At 45.8% G+C, this 19542-nt stretch overlaps 1 protein-coding gene across 1 annotated transcript; it reads left to right on the forward strand.

The window, feature by feature from the left end:
* The first annotated feature begins 16776 nt into the window (after window positions 1-16776).
* MSC (musculin) lies at window positions 16777-19457 on the forward strand. Its single transcript, XM_072852352.1, has 2 exons — window positions 16777-17614; window positions 18402-19457. The coding sequence occupies exons 1-2, from the start codon at window positions 17093-17095 to the stop codon at window positions 18486-18488; spliced, it is 609 nt and encodes a 202-aa protein (XP_072708453.1). The 5' UTR covers window positions 16777-17092; the 3' UTR covers window positions 18489-19457.
* Window positions 19458-19542: the final 85 nt, after the last annotated feature.

Raw genomic sequence — 19542 nt, forward strand, 5'->3', positions numbered from 1 at the left:
CATCAACTACCACAATGGAAGATATGCCCAGCTGAGCAATTTGTCAGCACTATTTAAAAGGCCTATTCATTCCATTATGGACAATTTTCTATTAACAGCTGAAAGAGTCACCAAACAGAAAGTCCTCACCAAACTGTGTGCCTGCCTAAACTGCCAGAAAGAAATCACTGTAAGAAATAAAGAAGGAAAAACCTCTGTTTGATGTTTTCCTACAGTAGCACTGCTGGTCTGTGCCAACCTCGGACCAATACTCCCAGTGAAGAGCAGTCAGCAACAGCCACTGTCATAGAAGCTTCTCTGCTCTTATCTCACTGCCTCAATTTTAAGAAGCAGCAGCTGGGAAAGTGCATTTAAAGCACCAACTTCACGTTGTAATAGGGAAGACTAAAGCATTAGCAGATTAAAATGAACCAAATGCATCAAAACAGTCTGCACTGTCTCTAAGCAGCACTTTCTAAGACACTGTTGAGTAAATGGTAAGTCAAAACTGACATCTGAAGCATAAGCAGATACATGAGGGCAATCCCTTTGCTGAGAAAACAATTGTATCTGATTAAGAAACAGTTACTGCACAGATGGAAAAAGCTAGCAGTTACCACAGAGGTTAGAGGAATCATTGCAAATCATTTTGAAATTTACTAAAGACCAAGCTGGGAGAACAGTGGTTAAGTGCCATGTGCAGTTGATCACATATCACAAAAGCAGTCAAGCACCAAATAAGCAAAACAAATCATGAACTAAGAATAAAAAAGATTGCTGTTATCCTGGTGTGCAACTAACTTGGCAAAAATGTTTCCTCAAGAAAGGAAAAACTATGTTTCTTGATTACACATGCACTAATCAGATAAAATACTTTGTACTGACAACAAAGCTCTGGCTCCTTTAATTGATTAATAGATATTCAACTATACATAAGCTTATCTCTAAGGTAAGGTGTCTCCTGAAACCAAGGAAAGATACATCCAAGCCAAAGAACTTCAGGACTGTATTTTTATTATATTAATGTTATGAATCATATGATTGTTGCATTTTAAACTGCCTACCAACCTTTGTTGCTGTCTTTTGTCCTAGAAGAAACTACACATGCTTTCAGTTGCATAAAAGTTGTGTAATGGTTACATGCTGAATATCACTAACACGTTGTATATGAGTTTGAGAATGGTAATGTTGCAGTAGAGGTATCTGTAGTCCTGACAGCAACATAAGACACCATAAACAACCAAAGGCTTCTTGCCAAAGATATACTGAAATAAAAGGCCAGCATACAGTGTAGCTGACACAACATCTATAAGAAAATCAGTGAATTTATGTAGAAATCCTCAAGAAACAGAGGCAATGGCAGAGACAATAAAGTGTCCTATTAGGAAGGATGCTTTTGCCCATACTATTCAATGAACCTTTACCACAACTGACTACTGCATCAGCTGTCAATCAGCTCAGCCACAGAACCTAAGTGAGTCTCTTTCATCTCCATGATAAATAGTTTATTGCAATTTGGAATACGGTGCCATTTGCCTCCTAACCATGACTCTTATTAGAGTTCCAGTGGTGCTCAACTGTGCTGGATCATGAGCTTTCCTTTAGGTTACTTGTGAAAAAGACAAAATCTTAGGTAGGTCCCAAGGATGAAATGCTGAAAAAGTTCACAGTTATCCATGGAAGATCAATACAAGAACATTGTAGACGGTACATTTACGCACTACTATTCAACAGCTCAGTATGCACGTCTTTTGTGGAAATAACAGTACATGCAAAGAAGTTTGATATTGGATTGAATAACCGCTAGTATTATTTAAGCCACCATTATGCGTGATGTAAAGCAATAAATGTGAACAGTCTATGTATGTGCCAGACAGGACGAGAGCAATCACAATGGAAGCAGAAGGCATGCAACAGACTGAAAACACAAGGCTGACAAAAATTACATAGATTTCTTGTCACCTTCTTGTTAAGGTACTATCTAAAAGTCCAGTGATGTCTGCATAGTTGAGAATTTGAAATTCACTAGCCATTTTTTTAGTGCAGGAATGGAAATGAATGGTGTTCCCAAATATCCACCTGTTGGCATAGAATCCACCTGACTAGCCTGGAGGGATCTAAATTACCTCCAGATGAGAACCAGGGAGAGTAAAAGATAATATGCAGAAATGGGACCACTGTAAAAGTATAGACACATATGAATGTAGAGAAACACAACCCCAGAGACACCTATTTGACTCCTGAAAGATTCAGGTAACATTGAGAGCCTGATGAAGATTGCAGAAAAAGTATTTAAGTATTTGTCCAAATTGAAAAAAAAAAATCTTCTGGTAGCAGAGAATAATATATAAGAAGAAAAAAACAATGATATCGGGCTGAGAAACTATGTCTGCATCACTGTGAGGGAGCAGTCACAAGAGAAAATGGGAGGTGGGTGTGCTCCCAGATCTGCCCCATGTTTATATGGCTGCCAGCTGGACAGCCTGCAAATTGTCTGGAGGCAGACAATGAGGAAGGTCTTGCAAGCAGTCAGACCTGGATATACAAGATACTTAAGATGCTCTCCGCCACATTTGAGATGATGGTTCTGGATTTGCTGTCCAAATGGACAATGCGGTCTTTAGAGAAGTTTGAGGATGCTCACCAATATGCAGCAATTTGATTGAACCAAATTGAGTTGGCTGAGTATAGTTCAAACAGATATTTTAGAATTTACATGAATGGATTATCAAAAATAACAACTTGTTACCAGAACTGCTTTGGAAATGTAATGCATGTCCGACAGGACATGTACCCTTAGTGATGACTGGCCACAAAGACATTATGGATGATATTTCTATGACCAGAAACCTTGTCCTATTTGAATTTGGATGTGAGACACCGCTTGAGAAAACAAACTAGAATATTCAGGTTTCTTGTTATTCCAGCTGTTGGGACAATGCAATCCAGAATAGTTTGGTGAAGCCAGGAAAGAGCCAAGGGCTTATTTAACTGAGAAAAGAGAAACAGGACAGGCTTTTTAAGCTTTGGCTTGCCATTTTAATTCAGTACTCTGTGCTATTTTATTTTATTTGACTAAGAGATGACGACATGTGTTGAAAAGGGTTGTATGTGTCATCACAAACCTTTGTTGATGACAAAACATTTTGAAGACTAAGTCTACTGTTGGGGTCCAAACCAACTCACGAAACCACACTGGCAAACAGAGGTGCATATGTCAAAGATTCAGTTTGGGAACAGTGGTTTTATAAAGCTTTCTTCTCAGCCAAGTTCAGTGCAAAGGTATATTGCAAACAAGGAAGCCCATTTCCACAAGAAAAGCTGCATCAAGCTCAGAGACATTACTCACCCTGGGGATCCATCAGAGTCCTGTATAAATGCAGCAACTACTGCTTGGGTTTCCTCAAGAGCTGTTTTTGGTGTCCATACTGGCTGGACGTGACATAGGAAACTGATTTCTGGCAAGCCATTTGTTTTAACCACAGCTATACAGCCAAGCCAAGCCAAATGTAAATTTTTCCAATCCAACAAATCATTTTTTAATTTTGAAATAACGGGAGGAAAATTCATCTTGTGAAACTGACAGAGGTGAGGAGAAGTACTGACTCTTGAGTCCCTCATTTGTTTAGACCACACAAACACAAACGTATTTTACAGCTATTTAATCATGGCTTTCTGTAGTTCATATTTCAGATTTAACATAATCAATTTCATAAAATTATATCTGGTTAAATTGGTTGAATTTATTAATTTCTTCCAGAACATAAATTGTAGATTTTAATGGATATATAACTATTAATAGCACATCAACTATATATAGGGCAGACCTATATAAATCATACTTATTTTGTGCCTTCAGTAAAGTTGTTGACCACCAAAAGAAAATGGGGAAAGTGGGTGGAGATAGAGGACAACACTGTTCAGGTCCTTTTTACAGTTGAAAGTCTTAGGAGAGTATTCCATTAATTTTATCCCAGGAAGTAACAGAAAAGTGCTTATGCAAGTCTGGTCCCTCTTCCAAGAAGACTGAATGATTTAACATTGATGCTTTTACTGTTTAATGATAGTAATAAATCTTTGTTTGCTTCCCCATCCCCTGCACCCATAAATTATGAACTACATGCCTATAAATATAGGTGTATACTTGTCTCATATTACCATTCAATTCTTTGGTTGGTCCATTGTATTGAGTGGGAATTTTATGGACCCTAGGATGCCCAAGCAGATTTGTGAGGGTAGGCTCTTCATAAGAAAAGTGCGCACAGCAGTGCTACAGAAATTAACTGCAGAAGAAGGCAGTATTACACAGTCTCCTGTCCATAAGTATCTCACCCCCCTCTCCAAAAACATATATTTTCATTTCTAGTAGTACCTCAGTACCAGAGATTCTTTGCTTCTGGTTTCTTTTACACTGGTAATTGCTTCTTGTAAATGATCCTTATGAAAAAATCCTGAATAAATAAAAAGGGGTGAAATTAACAGCACTTTGTACCACTGAGTAGCACTTTGTAGTGGTGATTTCTGAAATCTAGTCTCTCTGAACAAGATCTATGGACTACTTTTTCAGGACTCTGGGAAAGATGACTACAAAAAGCAAGTTCAGCCATATGATGTCTCCAGTGATGGCACAGAAGGTTCCTCAACCCTTTTCACTCCTCATTCACTCCTTCTCTCCTGAATTGCCATGGAAGTCTCCTTAATCTTTTTAAGAAAGCTTTTGGTAGGACTGTAGAGGTCTGCAAATTTACCATTGCCACCCAGATGGTTTTTGCTCAAGAATGAATTAATATTTCTGAAGCTACTTCCCTTGGGTCAGCAAAAACTTTCCTGTAAACATCTTTGATGGAGATCTGACTTCAGTAAAGCAATCTGCAAGAAGAGCATCTGCTTTCTGGGCTGTTTTTTTTTTCCTTTGTTCCATGTGGTCTTCTTCCAGATTTGGGTGCCAGCAGTTTTATGCTAGGTCACAGAATTATCTCTGCTTCCAGGTCCAGAGTATCCCATAAAAGGGAGCAATGCAAAATCAGTGGCTCCCCCTGATGGCTTTCCTCTCGAAAAGTTGTGGTCAGGGACTTTGTTGGGTCTTGCAATACAAAGCCTTAGCTACTGAAAATTAGAAAACAGCTGGTCTTTGCTTCATCCTAAAAATAAAGTACTTTGAACTTCATAGGCAGAAGAGAATTAGCTGCAAAACAGAAAACAAGCCATATAAATGATCCTCCATGCACACTGAAGCACTTGGATCTTGGTGTGTGTGATCCCCTGAATTGCAAAGCTCAGACAGTGACAGAAAACCTCCTCCTACCTACAGGGACAGACATGTGGATGGCAACGCTGAGTGAAAAGGCAGCCAAGCAGCCTGGGCCTCTCAGACAGTGCTGGAGCTTGCCAGACTCGCAGAGTGGCTGAAGGTGTTCAGAACAAACTTAGGGCCAGAATGAAGAATAGTAACTACTTGCCTTGTTTCTAGATGAGTCTCCAGGAGTGTGCTTATTGCCAGCTTACGTGCATATGAGAAATACAGGTTTGAAAGAGGGTAGCTGGAAGATTTTTTGGTTCTGACATCCCTTGACAGCCTATGCAAAAGAGAGATACTCTTTATAAAATACATGTGGTTGATAGTTTCGTACAAGAAAATTGTATTAACCTGGTGAATTAATAAGGATTTGTATGTATCATAAAAGATCAGCAACAGGAAGCTCAGATGTCCCCATTGTATAGAAAAGTACTTGATTCAAAAATGGACTTTTCTTCCTGACCTTCTCTATAAACCCATAAGCTACCTAGACAATGAAGTAAAAGGTTTTACTTTTTCTCTTGATTTAATAACCCCTTTTTAATATCAAAAAAGCACCCCAAATATTTCAGTGTTTGATTGATGACACTAAAGCCTTTGTGAAGAAACTTCAATCATAGGTGTCTTCAGGAGGAGAAAAATGATACACTAAATCCTTGAAATCTGTTGTCTAGAAACAAGCGGTCGGTCAATTGCAACAAAAAGAGTAAATCAAAGGAATGCTTGTTAAATTAAAATAAACTCATTCACTGAAGACTGTAGTCCTGTTTTCAACAGTAAAAAGGAAGATGAGTAAACATTTCAGTGACAGAGGGTGGAATCTTCAATTTATACAGAAACCTGTTGGCTGATACCAGTTAAAATGGCAAAAGGGATTATGCAAATGAAACCATATGGTCTTTCCATGTTTTCAGAGCCAAGACATAGACTGTGTTTAGGGAAAATATATTTTTTAAAACAGCTCATGGAGTAATTTCCTATGATAAAGACACTACAGGAAAATTATCTAAACTGTTGGTGATCCTGAAACTCTGTTCTGGGTCATTGTCTTTGATTGTAGTGTGACTTTCTGGAATTTGCTTGCAGTGCATTGTGTCCTCCTTGAAAAGGTGGAGGTAATTATAATGCCAACCTAGGCACATAGTGCTGTCGTCTCTTGCTTTTCAGATGCTACAAAAAGTACCATCTGAACTGCAAAGTACATCAAACTGCAACGTTTGATGCTAATACTAAGGAATTGTAACCCACAGGACAACCAGGTGATCAGGCCCAGCCAGCATGGGTTTATGAAAGGCAGGTCCTGCTTGAATAACCTGATCTCCTTCTACGACAAGGTGACCCGCTTAGTGGATGAGGGGAGGGCTGTGGATGTTGTCTACCTAGACTTCAGTAAAGCCTTTGACACCATTTCCCACAGCATTCTCCTGGAGAAACTGGCTGCTTATGGCTTGGACAGGCGTACTCTTTGCTGGGTGAAAAACTGGCTGCATGTCCGGGCCCAAAGAGTTGTGGTGAATGGAGTTAAATCCAGTTGGCAGCTGGTCACAAGTGGTGTTCCCCAGGGCTCAGTACTGGGGACCAGTTCTGTTTAATATCTTTATCAGTGATCTGGACCAGGGGATCGAGTGCACCCTCAGTAAGTTTGCAGATGACACCAAGTTGTGCGGGAGTGTTGATCTGCTTGAGGGTAGGAAGGCTCTGCAGAGTGACCTGGACAGGCTGGATCAATGGGCCGAGGCCAATTGTATGAGGTTTAACAAGGCCAAGTGCTGGGTCCTGCACTTGGGTCACAACAACCCCATGCAATGCTACAGGCTTGGGGAAGAGTGGCTGGAAAGCTGCCCGGTGGAAAAGGACCTGGGGGTGTTGGTTGACAGCCAGCTGAATATGAGCCAGCAGTGTGCTCAGGTGGCCAAGAAGGCCAATAGCATCCTGGCTTGTATCAGAAATGTGTGGCCAGCAGGACTAGGGAAGTGATCGTCCCCCTGTACTTTTACCCTTTACACACACTCTTCTAGACACTTACTTTTAGCCACTAAGACAGGACTGGATTGAATGGACCTTCAGACTCAATATAATTATTCTTTCTTCTTAAATTCATTTTTGATGTGCTTAACAAGCAAGACTTGGGGCGGGGAGGGAAGGGAGAGGAAGATATTATCCTATTCCTGAATACTTTATCCTTCCTGAATTTATCTTAAAAAGGATATTATGAAAGAAGATGAGTACTATGGCTGCTTGGAAAGGGCAGTCAATACTGTTTTGTTCAGATACAATCATTCAGCATAGCAAGGAAGAGGAGAGGAACTGAAAGAAGCATAAAAGTCAATTTTTTTTTAATTATATAGTATGTGCTACTCCAGTTTTCTGTTCATGATAGAGTTCTAGAGACACAAAGGACATGTCTTAAAGGTTTCTGGTACAAGGCCTAAGCTCTCGCTAATCTTTTGCCTCTGCTGAAAGGCAAAGTTCTCCTAAAAAGAAAGATCTTTCTAATCATATTTCCTTTCCTGTTCAGGCATGATCTCTGTTTCTGCCTGAATGTGCCCAAGCTTCGACATCTTATTCATCTAAAGAACACAGAGAAAGAAATTAATGTCTGCAGTATTTCAGTATGTTGCCTTATGAATGCGTCCCACATTTTGACATTTCATGTAACAAATTTAACAGGTGACATTTTGACCTATAAACTATAACTCTTGCCACCCACTCCTAACTAGCTGAGTTGTGATACCAAACCTTGAGATGGCTGAAATTAGTTGAGATGAACTTCACCCTAAACAAGGTTTATGTTAATTTATCTACATCTCAAATGCTACACATAGCTAAGTACAGAGACACTAGCTATGTATTTCGCATAGGTGCTGATTTTGAGGTAAAGAATGGCAGAACATGCCCCCTTGAATCACCCTATCATCCTAAAAACACAGTGATTTACATAAAATAATGTAAAGGATTAGCCTTGTGGATCTTGTACATGACATTATCTGCTCACTTCTGTTGGATTTGCTCCAGATAGATGGCAACTAATTTTTTTTTTAATGTTGCATAAAACCAAAGAGAAAGCTATTTACATATTCTTGAAGTGATAGTTCACTTTGGATAGTTTGGATAGTTCTGTTTTAATGTGTATTTCTTTACTGGAAAACTTACCCATCATTACCACAAGTGACTACTTCTAACAGCAGGCATGCTTAAGAATTGGTTATTGTGGTCATCATCTATCTTCACCTGCATCTCAGTTTGGCACCAGCTGAATATTAGCTTGCTAAATCTTTCAGGTGCTTTTGATAAAAACAATCGGTTGTTTAACTAAAGGCATCAGAAGGTATGTTTGGACCTGCCTTTCAATGTTTCTACTTATGCTGAGGATGCAGGTGTTGATCAACATTAATGTACAATTGATATATTTGTTCCAAACTAATACATAATCCATCCAAGTTCTTCCCTTTCTGTCATTGCATCCATTTAATAATATTTTGAGATTTCCAAATGCTAATAACAATCTTTTGAGACTACATAAATCTCTGCAGCATTTGCTCTGTAAGTCTAGTCTCTACTTAGGATGAATGCTTCACAGGATACCACTGTGAAGCTTTTCTTTCTGAAGTCATATGAGAAACCATACCTATACTCTTCCTATTGCCTCCTGACATGCTTTTTTAGATAAGCAAGTTGAACATTTAGTTTGTCTTTCCACAATATCATAAATAACAACCTTGAATATAATGGTTACATCTCCAAAGGTCTGTTAGTTGGTCTGTTTGTTCCTTTCTGCTTGGCTGGAACGCAAGAGCCTGGTTTTTTAAAAGCACCTTTTTCACTCACAGAAATGTTCAGTGCTTGAAGGACTGATTACATGCACCTGTAGTTTTTTTATTACCCACATTCTACTACAAGTCTGGAAATCTGATGAACTCACTGAACCTGGTGTCATTCCCCCAAGTAGAGCAATAAACTATCTGCTGTATCTATGCCCCACCAGTTCCCCATAGACCTGGAGTTACTCATCTTTCACCTTACTCTTTCATTTTTACAAACAGCAGCCAAATAACGCAGCCCTTATTTTATATTGGGTCTGTACCTCAGGCGCTCACAAAAGCAGAATGCACAGCAGTAAGATAAGGACAGCTCCAACCAAAGCACTAAGTTACATTTTTAGCCAGTTCTTTCTGTTTCCAGAGCCTTTTTATATCCTGATAAATATAACGCCCACATTAATATAGGAGCATTCTCAAAAAGTCAGAAGCATTTTGTCTTTGCTTTTGTACGTAATCTTGTGTAATAGCCTTTGACTCTTGCTCATTAAGCAACCGTAGAATTTCTCCAAGAGCAATGAACACCTTGCTCCTAGGCCGAATAAACTTGATAAAGCAGACATTCAGAAAATGGTTATATCAAGAAATATTACTTTCCCTGCTTCAAGGTTAGATAATTTCCATGTTTTAAACACTTTGTTATTCTAAGTCTTTCCGGTTTTGTGGGGAAGAGTATCAGCTCACCAGTTCACCTTTCCTTATTCAGCCAACACTATGAAGATTCATGTGTTTATCACAGGTCCAAACTATCTTAATAGTTTTGCTTTAGAGGCCTTAAACCAAAACATAATAAAAGGAGACTTGCCAGAGGCCAGCTTCTTGAAGTTGGTAGATTGGATAGCATACCATAATTTTAAGAAACAGAGGGCAAATGTTTAACAGATCTCATTCCTGTCTTCTGTTCAAAGTTTGTTTGAATGAAGGATTGGTTAGGAACACTATTATGCCAAAATTTAAAAAAGAAACTTACACTGATGTCCATATAAATTAAAGAATCTTCTCATCTTCTTTGATTTATCTCCAGATGCAGTTAAAGCTGTTAATTAAGTTGTTAGACTTAATGGTGAGTGTGTGTGAAACCTCAGATCCCTGAGATTTCTAAATCTTGGATTGGGACAGGGGCAAAAAATTTGCTGTCTCTCCATTGGTATTAGGTTGAAACATGAAACGAATCAGTTTCAGATAACCTCATAATTTGAATCAAATGCTGGTTTGCTCTTGATAATTAGCTATTAACATAATTCAAATGGTAAAGTAAGGAAAGGTAAAGTACAAAACTCTGACCTCACCTGTGCCTGCTATGAACAATGAACTGTCAAAGAAAAAAGGCAAAGTTTAAAGGTCTGTAGAGAGTAGAAAGAGATCTCCAGTTCTCAGTGTCATTGGTTTAAGAGCTGATATTCTGCTAATAGAGATATTCTGCAGGATTAAATCATCCGGGGCATATCTCCTAGCAGCCTGATCATCATTATATGAAACCTGAATAGCTTTTTCTAAAAAAGAAATTTTCTCATGAATATGGAAATGAAAGACAGAAACATTCTCTAAAGGTTCACCATTTGAGTTGTGAATATGACAGCTACATCTACAAAAGCTTATTTCATTGCCGTTCATAATGTATGGCTCCAGACATCTACTCCCTTTTTCAGGTCTTATTCCTTATCCTAAACTATAAAAAAAAAAAAGGCCATGTACATGAATATGGCCACAATCACAAAACAAAAAAGGACAGCAGACCACAAAATAACTTGCAAAAGAACTCATCTTCAGCCATCAGGAAGTATCTGCAAAGAGCATACTGTAAGATAGTGACAGGAAGCTGCCTAGGAGACTCTGGAACATTTTAGCTATTTAAAATGTAAAGCACTACTACAGTAATGAAGTTTTCAGATGTAGGAGCACTTTTTAGAAGTACTGTGAAAAGAACAAAATTTATTGTTTAATATTATGTAGGATATGGAAACTATCATTCAGAAAGTGGGAAAATTGGTGTTAAAACATCATAGCTGAATTCTTAACCTAACACTTTAAGCTCTTCCTTTTTACATACAGACCTACTTATATGTCAAGATCGCATGCTAGAAGAGCCATGTCTATTACATTTAAAAATCATTGTTGGGACCATGTCATGTCATATGCCTCAGATCCAGAATTAACCCCATAGTGGGGGATGTGGTCACCTGTAATTTTATCAATTTAAAATCTAGGTGCATTATAGGTCTGCCAATTCAAATAGCTGAAAAAGTGAATATTATACCCAGATGCACAATATTCTACGAAAGGGAACAGAGCACAGCCAAGGTGATGCTGTCTCTTACAAGAGAAAGAGCATCTATCCCAACATGGCCTGCACTCAGTAGAGCCTGAGCACTGTTGAGGTAAGGTGTTGCAAGATGCTGACCTACCTTGGTGTTCAGGAGGCTGCCTAGGTTCCTTCCATAGAAAATTTATTCCCTACACAAAATGAGGAATAATTTCACCAGACAACTGAATGTGAGGCTGCCATGACTGCAGTCTGCATGTATTGTGTGCCCTTTGCAGCCTTCCCTCAATACAGCTAGAGATACGATGCCAGAGCACTGGAGTTTTCTTTGACTCCAGACAGCCCTGGGCAGTGATTTTCCCCCTGCTGACCACGAAGCTGTCTCACCAGCTGTGTGCCCCCATCTGAAAGCCCCCACTGACTTCACCAGCGGTTCCTAGGGAAGCCGCACGCCTCTATCTGCTCTGCTGTAGCCCAGCCAAGGCGAGTGAGTGTGCTGGAGCACTCAAGTATAATGAAGTGCTGTAGTGGTGTTATCTCTCCCCATCTCTTCCGTCTTGCTCTGGTGGGCTTCCCTCTCAGAATGAAACACAAGGAGGAGACTAACACAGTGTTTCCTCTTGCCTGATGTTTGCTTGTTATTCCAGCTAATTTGCTCCCAGAGAAGAAATAAACTGCACTTCAAACAGCACCATTAATTCTGGTCCTTTTAGGCCAACAGCGCATCTCCAGGCATCATTACAAAAATAGAATTACTGAAAAATACTTCTTTCTCTTTTTTTAATTAAAAGAAATCCCCTTCTCCCCCTCCTCAAACCCCCCCACCCGGGCTGATTGACAAAGTGAGCAGAATCCGTGTTCTCACACCAGCGGGTATCTATTACATGAGAACTTTCTTCTGGCGCCAGGAGGTATTTAGAGCGCTTGCCTGGCTATTCCACAGGGGAAACCCTGCTGAAAGTTGGGGATACCTGAGCAAAACTCACTGCCGGCCAAACTCTGGGGAAAGCAGCGATCCTTTACAGCTGATAACGTCTTGTTGTCGTTGTTGCACTGGAAATGTCTGGGAGAAGGAGTAAATAACGGGGAGCGATTTCTTTCCTCGGGGAAGATGCTCTCGCCTTGTGCTGCAGGATGGAATTCCCTTTGGGAAAATTAGCGTCTCGAAGGCCAAACCTGTGGGGTTCTTTATTTTAAAAGCACGTTCCCGCTGATCTCAGGGCTGCTGAGCGAGGAGCACGAACCCCCCCGCAGCCTAGGCGGCACAACCAGCCCCGCAGCCGCCCGCACGGCAGCCCCGGGGGCTGGCCCCCCTCCCGGCGCCCCGCAGCCCCCGCCGCGGAGCGGGTGCCTCTTCCTCCCGGAGCCGGGGGTTTGCTCCGCCGGGCCGGCGCTGGCCCCAGCACAGCCTCCCCCGGCCCCGGCCCCGGCCCCGGCCCCGGCCCCGGGGAGGGCGCTGCCTGCGCCGCACCGGCAGACCGGCCCGCCGGCTCCCGGGTAGGGGCAGCGGAGCGGGGCAGCCCCGGGCCGCGGGCTGGTGCCTGGGGGGCGGAGAGCTGGTTTTTAACCCCGGCTTTGTTTTTAAGTCCCTTCACCAAGTGAATCACGGGAAGGTTCGCACTCGCTAGGCAAAATTAATTCTAGTAAATACTTTTTTTTCCTTCCAGGGGTTCATTTATCGCCTGTTTGCTTGATTTGACATGGCTTGACCCACTGAGTAGTTTTTAATTTTCTTATATGGTGGAAAGCCACTTATTTGAGAAGCCCGTCCCCCCCTAAGATACACACAGACACAGACTCGTTTCCAACCGCTGCTGGGGCAGGCGGCTCCTGCATTCCCCCGCGATGCTTTCAGGACCGGCCCCGGCCCCGGCCCCGGCCCCGGGGGAGCTGGGCTAGCGCACACGGAGCACCCTCAGCCGGGTGCCTGCCAGGGGACTGGGACGTGGGCACCCAGGGGACTGGGACGTGGGACCACGGCGCTGTCACCTTAGGAAGCGACAGTAGGAAAAGGCATCCTTCAGGGGTACCTCGACCCGTGCCAAACCTCTGGCTAAGGACAGGGCACCCACGGCACGGGCTGTAGCAAATGGCATCCCTGGTACAGGCGCTTTTAGCGGGGGCAGGGTTGGTGGGGGATGAGGGATACTGTACGCTTCTCCTTTCACTGGGTGCCTTTACCGGGGCATCTGAGCCATGCAGAGGTGTATTCGCTCTAGGTGGCATTTAACAAAGGTTATAATTCGTCCACCTACTTTCCCTACAGAACCAGCAATGTCAAGCATCCCTTCGTGGCAGAAGCCCTGCATGTCTTTCACGCAGCCTGGATCTGGGTTGTAGGCGCTTGTGAAGAGATCAAGACTGAGACGTTTGCCAGACGCTGTCCTCCTCCCCTCCAGACATCCTGCCTTTCTCACCACCGCGAGAAAATGAATAAAACCGCCCTTGTTACACTGAGGTCTACCCGAAAAAGTGTAAGTGCACTTTAGGTCGGAGCGAAGTGACTCGGTAACGCTGCTGAGTTCGAGGAAAGGACAAATGCCAAAGGAAAGCCTTATTTAAAGCACTTCAGCGAGAACACATCATCTCCCTCCTCCACCCTGCTTTGTCGTTGCCAACACCCCAGAGGATGAATGCGAAAGACTTTTAGCAGTTCCCCCTCCTATCCTCGGAGATAACCTGCGTTTTACAGGCTTGGCCTCTGGAGATTTTTTTTTCCTCTTTTGCTTTTTGCTGTAATTTATTCTGAAACTTTAGGAAGACAATAAAAGGGTTAGAGCCCCTCTGCCTCATCCCAGATACCTGTCGGGTTGTTAGTGCCGGCCTGCCCGGGGATGCTCTCCGCCCAGCGCAGCGCAGCGCCGGCCCTGCCGGGCCTCAGGTGCAGCACGAAACGCCTTGAGCTGCTGCAAAGATAAAGGAGAAATTTGGTTTTCGTGGAGTCCTCTTTGCTTGGCTTCGTTTGTTAAATTTGTTTACCAAAACGCCTTCTGGAAAAGTGTGAGAAAAAACCGCTCCGTCCCAGCGCGGCCCCCCAAATCAGGGGTCTCCCCTCAGCAGAGAAAAGCTGCTTTGTGTGGCCTCAGGGCTAACAAGGGTGGCAGAGGCAGAGCTCCCTGGGGAAGGCCCTCTCTGTAGCTTCTTCCCAGGCAGGAGCCGTTTTAGCCGCTGCTCCTGTCCCTCCACACGCACGCTGGGTTTTGCAGACCCGGGCTGCAGCCCGGCACGGCACACAGCGGGCAGGGACGGACCCTGAAAGAGGGGAGGGATGCTGGGACGGACCCCGAAAGTCCTCGGAGTCCGGGCATAGGTCAGATCGTGGTTCTGCCATTCAACGGAGAAAAGGGAAAGGGACTGCGCTTGGTAACGGGTGTAAACCGCTGCCGTGACATACCAGGGACATTTTCCCTACTCAGCACACAGAGAGCGTAAAAGATCAAAGTCTTGACTAGCGGACAAATGGAAGCATGATGTAATGCCCTGGCCCCATCAAAGACTTGATCCTGAAAATGATATTTCGGTCAGGGCCGCAGAAATTAGAGGTTTGATGGATGTGAGAGGAGTCAGTTCTGCTCGGTTTCGTTGGGTGTAAATCCGAAGTAACGCCTGAGGCTCACTCCTGATTTACTCCACTGCATTTCCCATTTCCTTTACCAACCAAGAAGCAGGCAAAGGCGATCCGAGAATTCGGCTACTCACACCCCCCCAGTCCCTTCATGAAACGAGACGAAGTCTCCATTATGCGTCGCCTTTAATCCGCCGAGGCAGAGGTAGGCGCGAAAGGTGAGATTTGCCACTGAGGCTTTTCAGACTGGGTACCATTTTCTTCTTTGTTTAAAGAAATTCAGCACTTTCCCCATTAATCTTTAGCAGGGAAAGCGTTCAGCCCGCACCTGTATAAACAACCCAGATGGGGGGAAAAAGTAAACCTATATCTCTTCCCCTGCAGTATCTTTATATATATATATTTGTACGGATAATGTAGGCTAATTGGGGAGGCAGAGCAACGCCGAAGTCCGGCGCGCTCCCCATTCGCCGTACAGCGTGTGGGACCCAGCCAGAGCATCGTAGTGTCAAACCAAGTTCAAGAGATCCAGTTGCAAGATCAGCTGCCTGTTTCGGTGGTTCAAGAAATGTCAAGTTTCACTTGGAAAGGTTGCTGGTAAACCCGGCTCTGATGTGGTTCTAGCCCCAGCGGGTGAAGCCGAGGTTTATACAGCGTGAAAAGCCCCTCAATAAGACCACAGGGCTGGCGGGGAGCGAAGTGCAAAGCGCTGGGCGAAAAAGGCGGCCGGCGGTGCCAGGAAAGTTGTGCGGCAGCAGCCGGGAAGGTTCCACTCGGCCGGGAGGGAAATGGAAGGGAAAAACCGGGAGCAAAAATTGCGGGACGAGATCTTTCCACCTGTTGTAGTCATTAGATTCTTTTCCGCGAACCGATTTTTTTATTCTGGTTAACCGTATCCAGACAAGGTCGTGAAGGCCAGCGAGGAACTAAATGCTAGTCCTTAATCTTGGAAAGAAGGGATATTTTGGGGGGTGGGAGGGATACAAGATGTTGGTTGATTATTTTTTTTTTTAATTTATACCCCTGTTGAATTTGCATATCAGCATTCCCCGTAGATGGTGGGTCCCCCACTCTCCCGTGGACTATATAAAAGCTGTAGTACGGAATTTGTTAAAAAAACCCGCGAATCGCTCGAAAAGCTGTCTCGTTTAATTTGCTGTGTGACAGCTGTACACAGCCCAATTAACTGGCTTTTCACTAATTGCTCTGAGGAAGGAGCAGCCCTCGGGCACGTTATACTCACTCGCTACTGCCCGTAGCTTCACCCCAAGTGACTGACGCCGTCAAAACACGGTCCGCGCGTTTCCAGCGACTTTTTGCATCGCTCCCCACAAATCGCCACCCACCCCCGAGTGCCGCCTCTCCCGCTGCCCCCGCCCGCTCCGGCGTCCCGCTGGCCAGCGGGCACCGGGACCGCACAGCCGCCTCTCGGGCAGGGCTGGCCGCGGGCAGGGGAAGACCCCGGCGGGCGGGGGCCTGACCCGCAGCCCGGGGTCGGCCCCGTCCTGCCGCACCGCTCGGCTGCGAGGAGCGGGGCTGGGCGCGGGTTTATACGGCGGGGAAATCGTCCGACCTCGGAGGAAAGGCGGAAGGGCGAGGGAATGCCGGCGGGCTGGGGGCCGAGCGCCGGGGCGCGCTCAGCCTTAGCCCAGCCGCCGCCTTGGAGACGGGGAGCGGCGCCCCCTCCCCGCGAAAGCACTGGCGGGAGCAGCCCCGGGGGTATTCTCCCTCCTCCGGGGCGAGGAGAGGGGTCTGTCCCGCAGGAGGAGCGCTCGTTCGCACGGCGGCGTTCCTCCCACGCACGCCTGCGCCTGGCGACGTCCCCGGTGCTCCCCGCTGCACGGGGCGGACTCGGCGCACCGGCCCGCGGGCCAGCGCCCAGCGCGGCGCCGGGCAGCGCGGGGAGGCGCCGCCCCCGGCGCGGGGCTCGGCCGGGTCCTACCCCCTCCGCCGCGCCCCCGCTCCTCCCCTCCGCCCGGCAGATGGTTTGCCCGCGGACACCCGATATATAGCGCTGTCCGGGGGCGCATCCCCCCTCCGCGCCCCCCCGCGCCGGCACGGACTCTCCGCGGCGGGGCCGCCCCGCGCTGGGCCGACTCGCCGGCGCGCCTCGGCCGTCCGCCCCCTCCGGCCTGCCCCGCTGCCCGCCTCCCTGCCTGCCGCCCGTGGCGATGTCCGCGGGCTCCGGGAGCGAGGCGGAGGAGCTGCCCGAGATGGACCTGCGGGCGCTGCAGCTGGACTACGCGCCGCCGCCGGCCAAGCGCCAGCCCCGCGGCGAGCTCTACCCCTCGGGGGACAACTCCTCGGCGGCGGAGGAGGAGGAGGAGGAGGAGGAAGAGGAGGAGGAGGACGGCGAGGGCAGCTGCGCGGCGGGGCCGGCGGGCAGCGGCTGCAAGAGGAAGCGGGCGCGAGGCGGCGGCCCCGGGGGCAAGAAGGCGGCGTCGGGGCCGCGGGGGCCGCCGCCCGAGGGGAAGCAGTCCCAGCGCAACGCGGCCAACGCGCGGGAGCGGGCGCGGATGCGGGTGCTGAGCAAGGCGTTCTCCCGGCTGAAGACGAGCCTGCCCTGGGTGCCGCCCGACACCAAGCTCTCCAAGCTGGACACGCTGCGCCTGGCGTCCAGCTACATCGCCCACCTCCGGCAGCTCCTGCAGGAGGACCGCTACGAGAACGGCTACGTCCACCCCGTCAACCTGGTGCGGCGCGGGGGGCGCGGGGGGGCGCGGGGCGGGCGGCCGGGAGCGGCCCCGGAGCCTTCGGGATGCGCGGCGGGGGGCACCGGCGGGGGGCACCGGGCAACCCCCGGGGCACTGCCCGGGGTAGCCCCGCCGGCCCGGCGCGCCCCGGGCAGGGCTGGCAGCGCTCGAGCCTTGCCCGCCGTCGAGGAAGCCCTGACTGCTTCGTAAATCGCCGGTCATCCTCGCCCGGGGGCGACCCGAGAACCGGGTTTGGCCTGCGGTGATGGCGGGTGCGTCTGTTCTGGGGAGCCGGAGTAAGGAACCCTAAAGAAACAAATTCCTCGGGCATTAGGCAAGCTTAATGTCCGAAAAAGGAGTAATTCGCTCTGCGGGCTGGCTGGGAGTACAAGCAAGCCGTCATTAGTTCATCGGTGCAAAACTAAATGCCTGATGCGTGCCACGGGGGTAAGAAGGTCGCTTATATAGCGCAGAGTGATTGGTTTTGAATAGTTTATATGCTTTCTATTTATAAAATTATGCAGGCAGTTGCAAAGCCAGAGACACGTTGCATTTTTGATGCGAACAATTTGTTGCAGCCCTATTGCGGAGCATTTAATTATAATGAAAAACATAATGAAAATATTTGTTAGAGGAACTTAGCTCCCTCTGTGCTTCCCACAGGGACTAAAACATGATGACGTGCTTGCAGCTGAACCAGAGTTAGACATCTATCAGTAATAAAGCTCCAGTTTCATACCAGGATAAACTTTCTTTCTAATATGAAATGCCTTTTTTTTGCTTGCAGACTTGGCCATTTGTGGTTTCAGGAAGACCTGACTCTGACACCAAAGAAGTTTCTACTGCCAGCAGATTATGTGGAACTACCGCATAGTCAAAGTAAATAGGGTTTTTTTTGTTGTTGATCTTTTTCTTTACGGGCTGGATATTTTTAAGAGCTGTGATTTATCAGCTCGAGACTAGATGGGGACAAACCCCCATCTCTAACAGTGTTAAATCTGTGTCCCCTGTCATTCTTTTCCCTTAGAGTTCTGAGGGAAGTTTATTTAAAGCAGTAAGGGAGGGAGGCGGTAGCAATTAGAGTTTTTATGAACTGACTGCAGCGGCTAAGTCTGAGATTTGGAAAGGCCCTTCTTTGGCTTCATCGTTCTTACCACTGCCTGAGGACCTGTTGTTCTGAGGCTATTAAACTAATGGAAGAGGAATATAATGATATAGAATTAACAGCATGGACCAAAATACAACTCTATGAACTAACCCCAAACAGTGTTATTTGTATTCTAAAGCAAAGCAGTATTTTAGAATAGCTTTGAAACTCAGATAGATTTATAATATATTTTGATGGCTTTTGTATTCATGGATCCGGTTCGCTGCAACTATGCAATAAGTATAGTCATACTTTTTTTTGTCTGTTTAACCAGAGTTTTCTTAAAAACATGTAAGTGGTTACATTCTGCATTTAGGCTACTGCCCACTGGAATTAAACTAATTCCTTTGGTTATGCCTTGCAGTGCCGCATGTAAGAATGTGGGACTGTCCCTAGAAATGTGGCAGAGTTTCCTAGCCTTAATCTGGAAGGGAATTCTGCTTACCGTAAGGCCAGGGTGCATGTGTTGTAAAGAATGAGTTTGTATGATGCTGCAAAAGAGCAAGAATTCAAATGTTTTAAACACTTTTCCTGTACTGTCATGCTTATCTTTGAAAAGTTTACCCTCAAATGGGTTCTAGTGACATTTCTTCACTGATTCTAATGCTGTAATAAAAAAGGATGCCATTAAATAAGTTGCAAATGTAAATAACTCTATTTTTTTATAAATGACATTAAAAGCTTGGTTACAATGTCTTACTGGTACTGTGATAGTGTGTGACTGCATCAATATAGGAACGTCTTTGGAATGCACGATCTTGAAACCTGCTTTTGTAAACAC

The sequence above is a fragment of the Ciconia boyciana genome, chromosome 2 (assembly GCF_034638445.1).
Source record: "Ciconia boyciana chromosome 2, ASM3463844v1, whole genome shotgun sequence".
In the NCBI taxonomy this organism is placed as follows: domain Eukaryota; kingdom Metazoa; phylum Chordata; class Aves; order Ciconiiformes; family Ciconiidae; genus Ciconia; species Ciconia boyciana.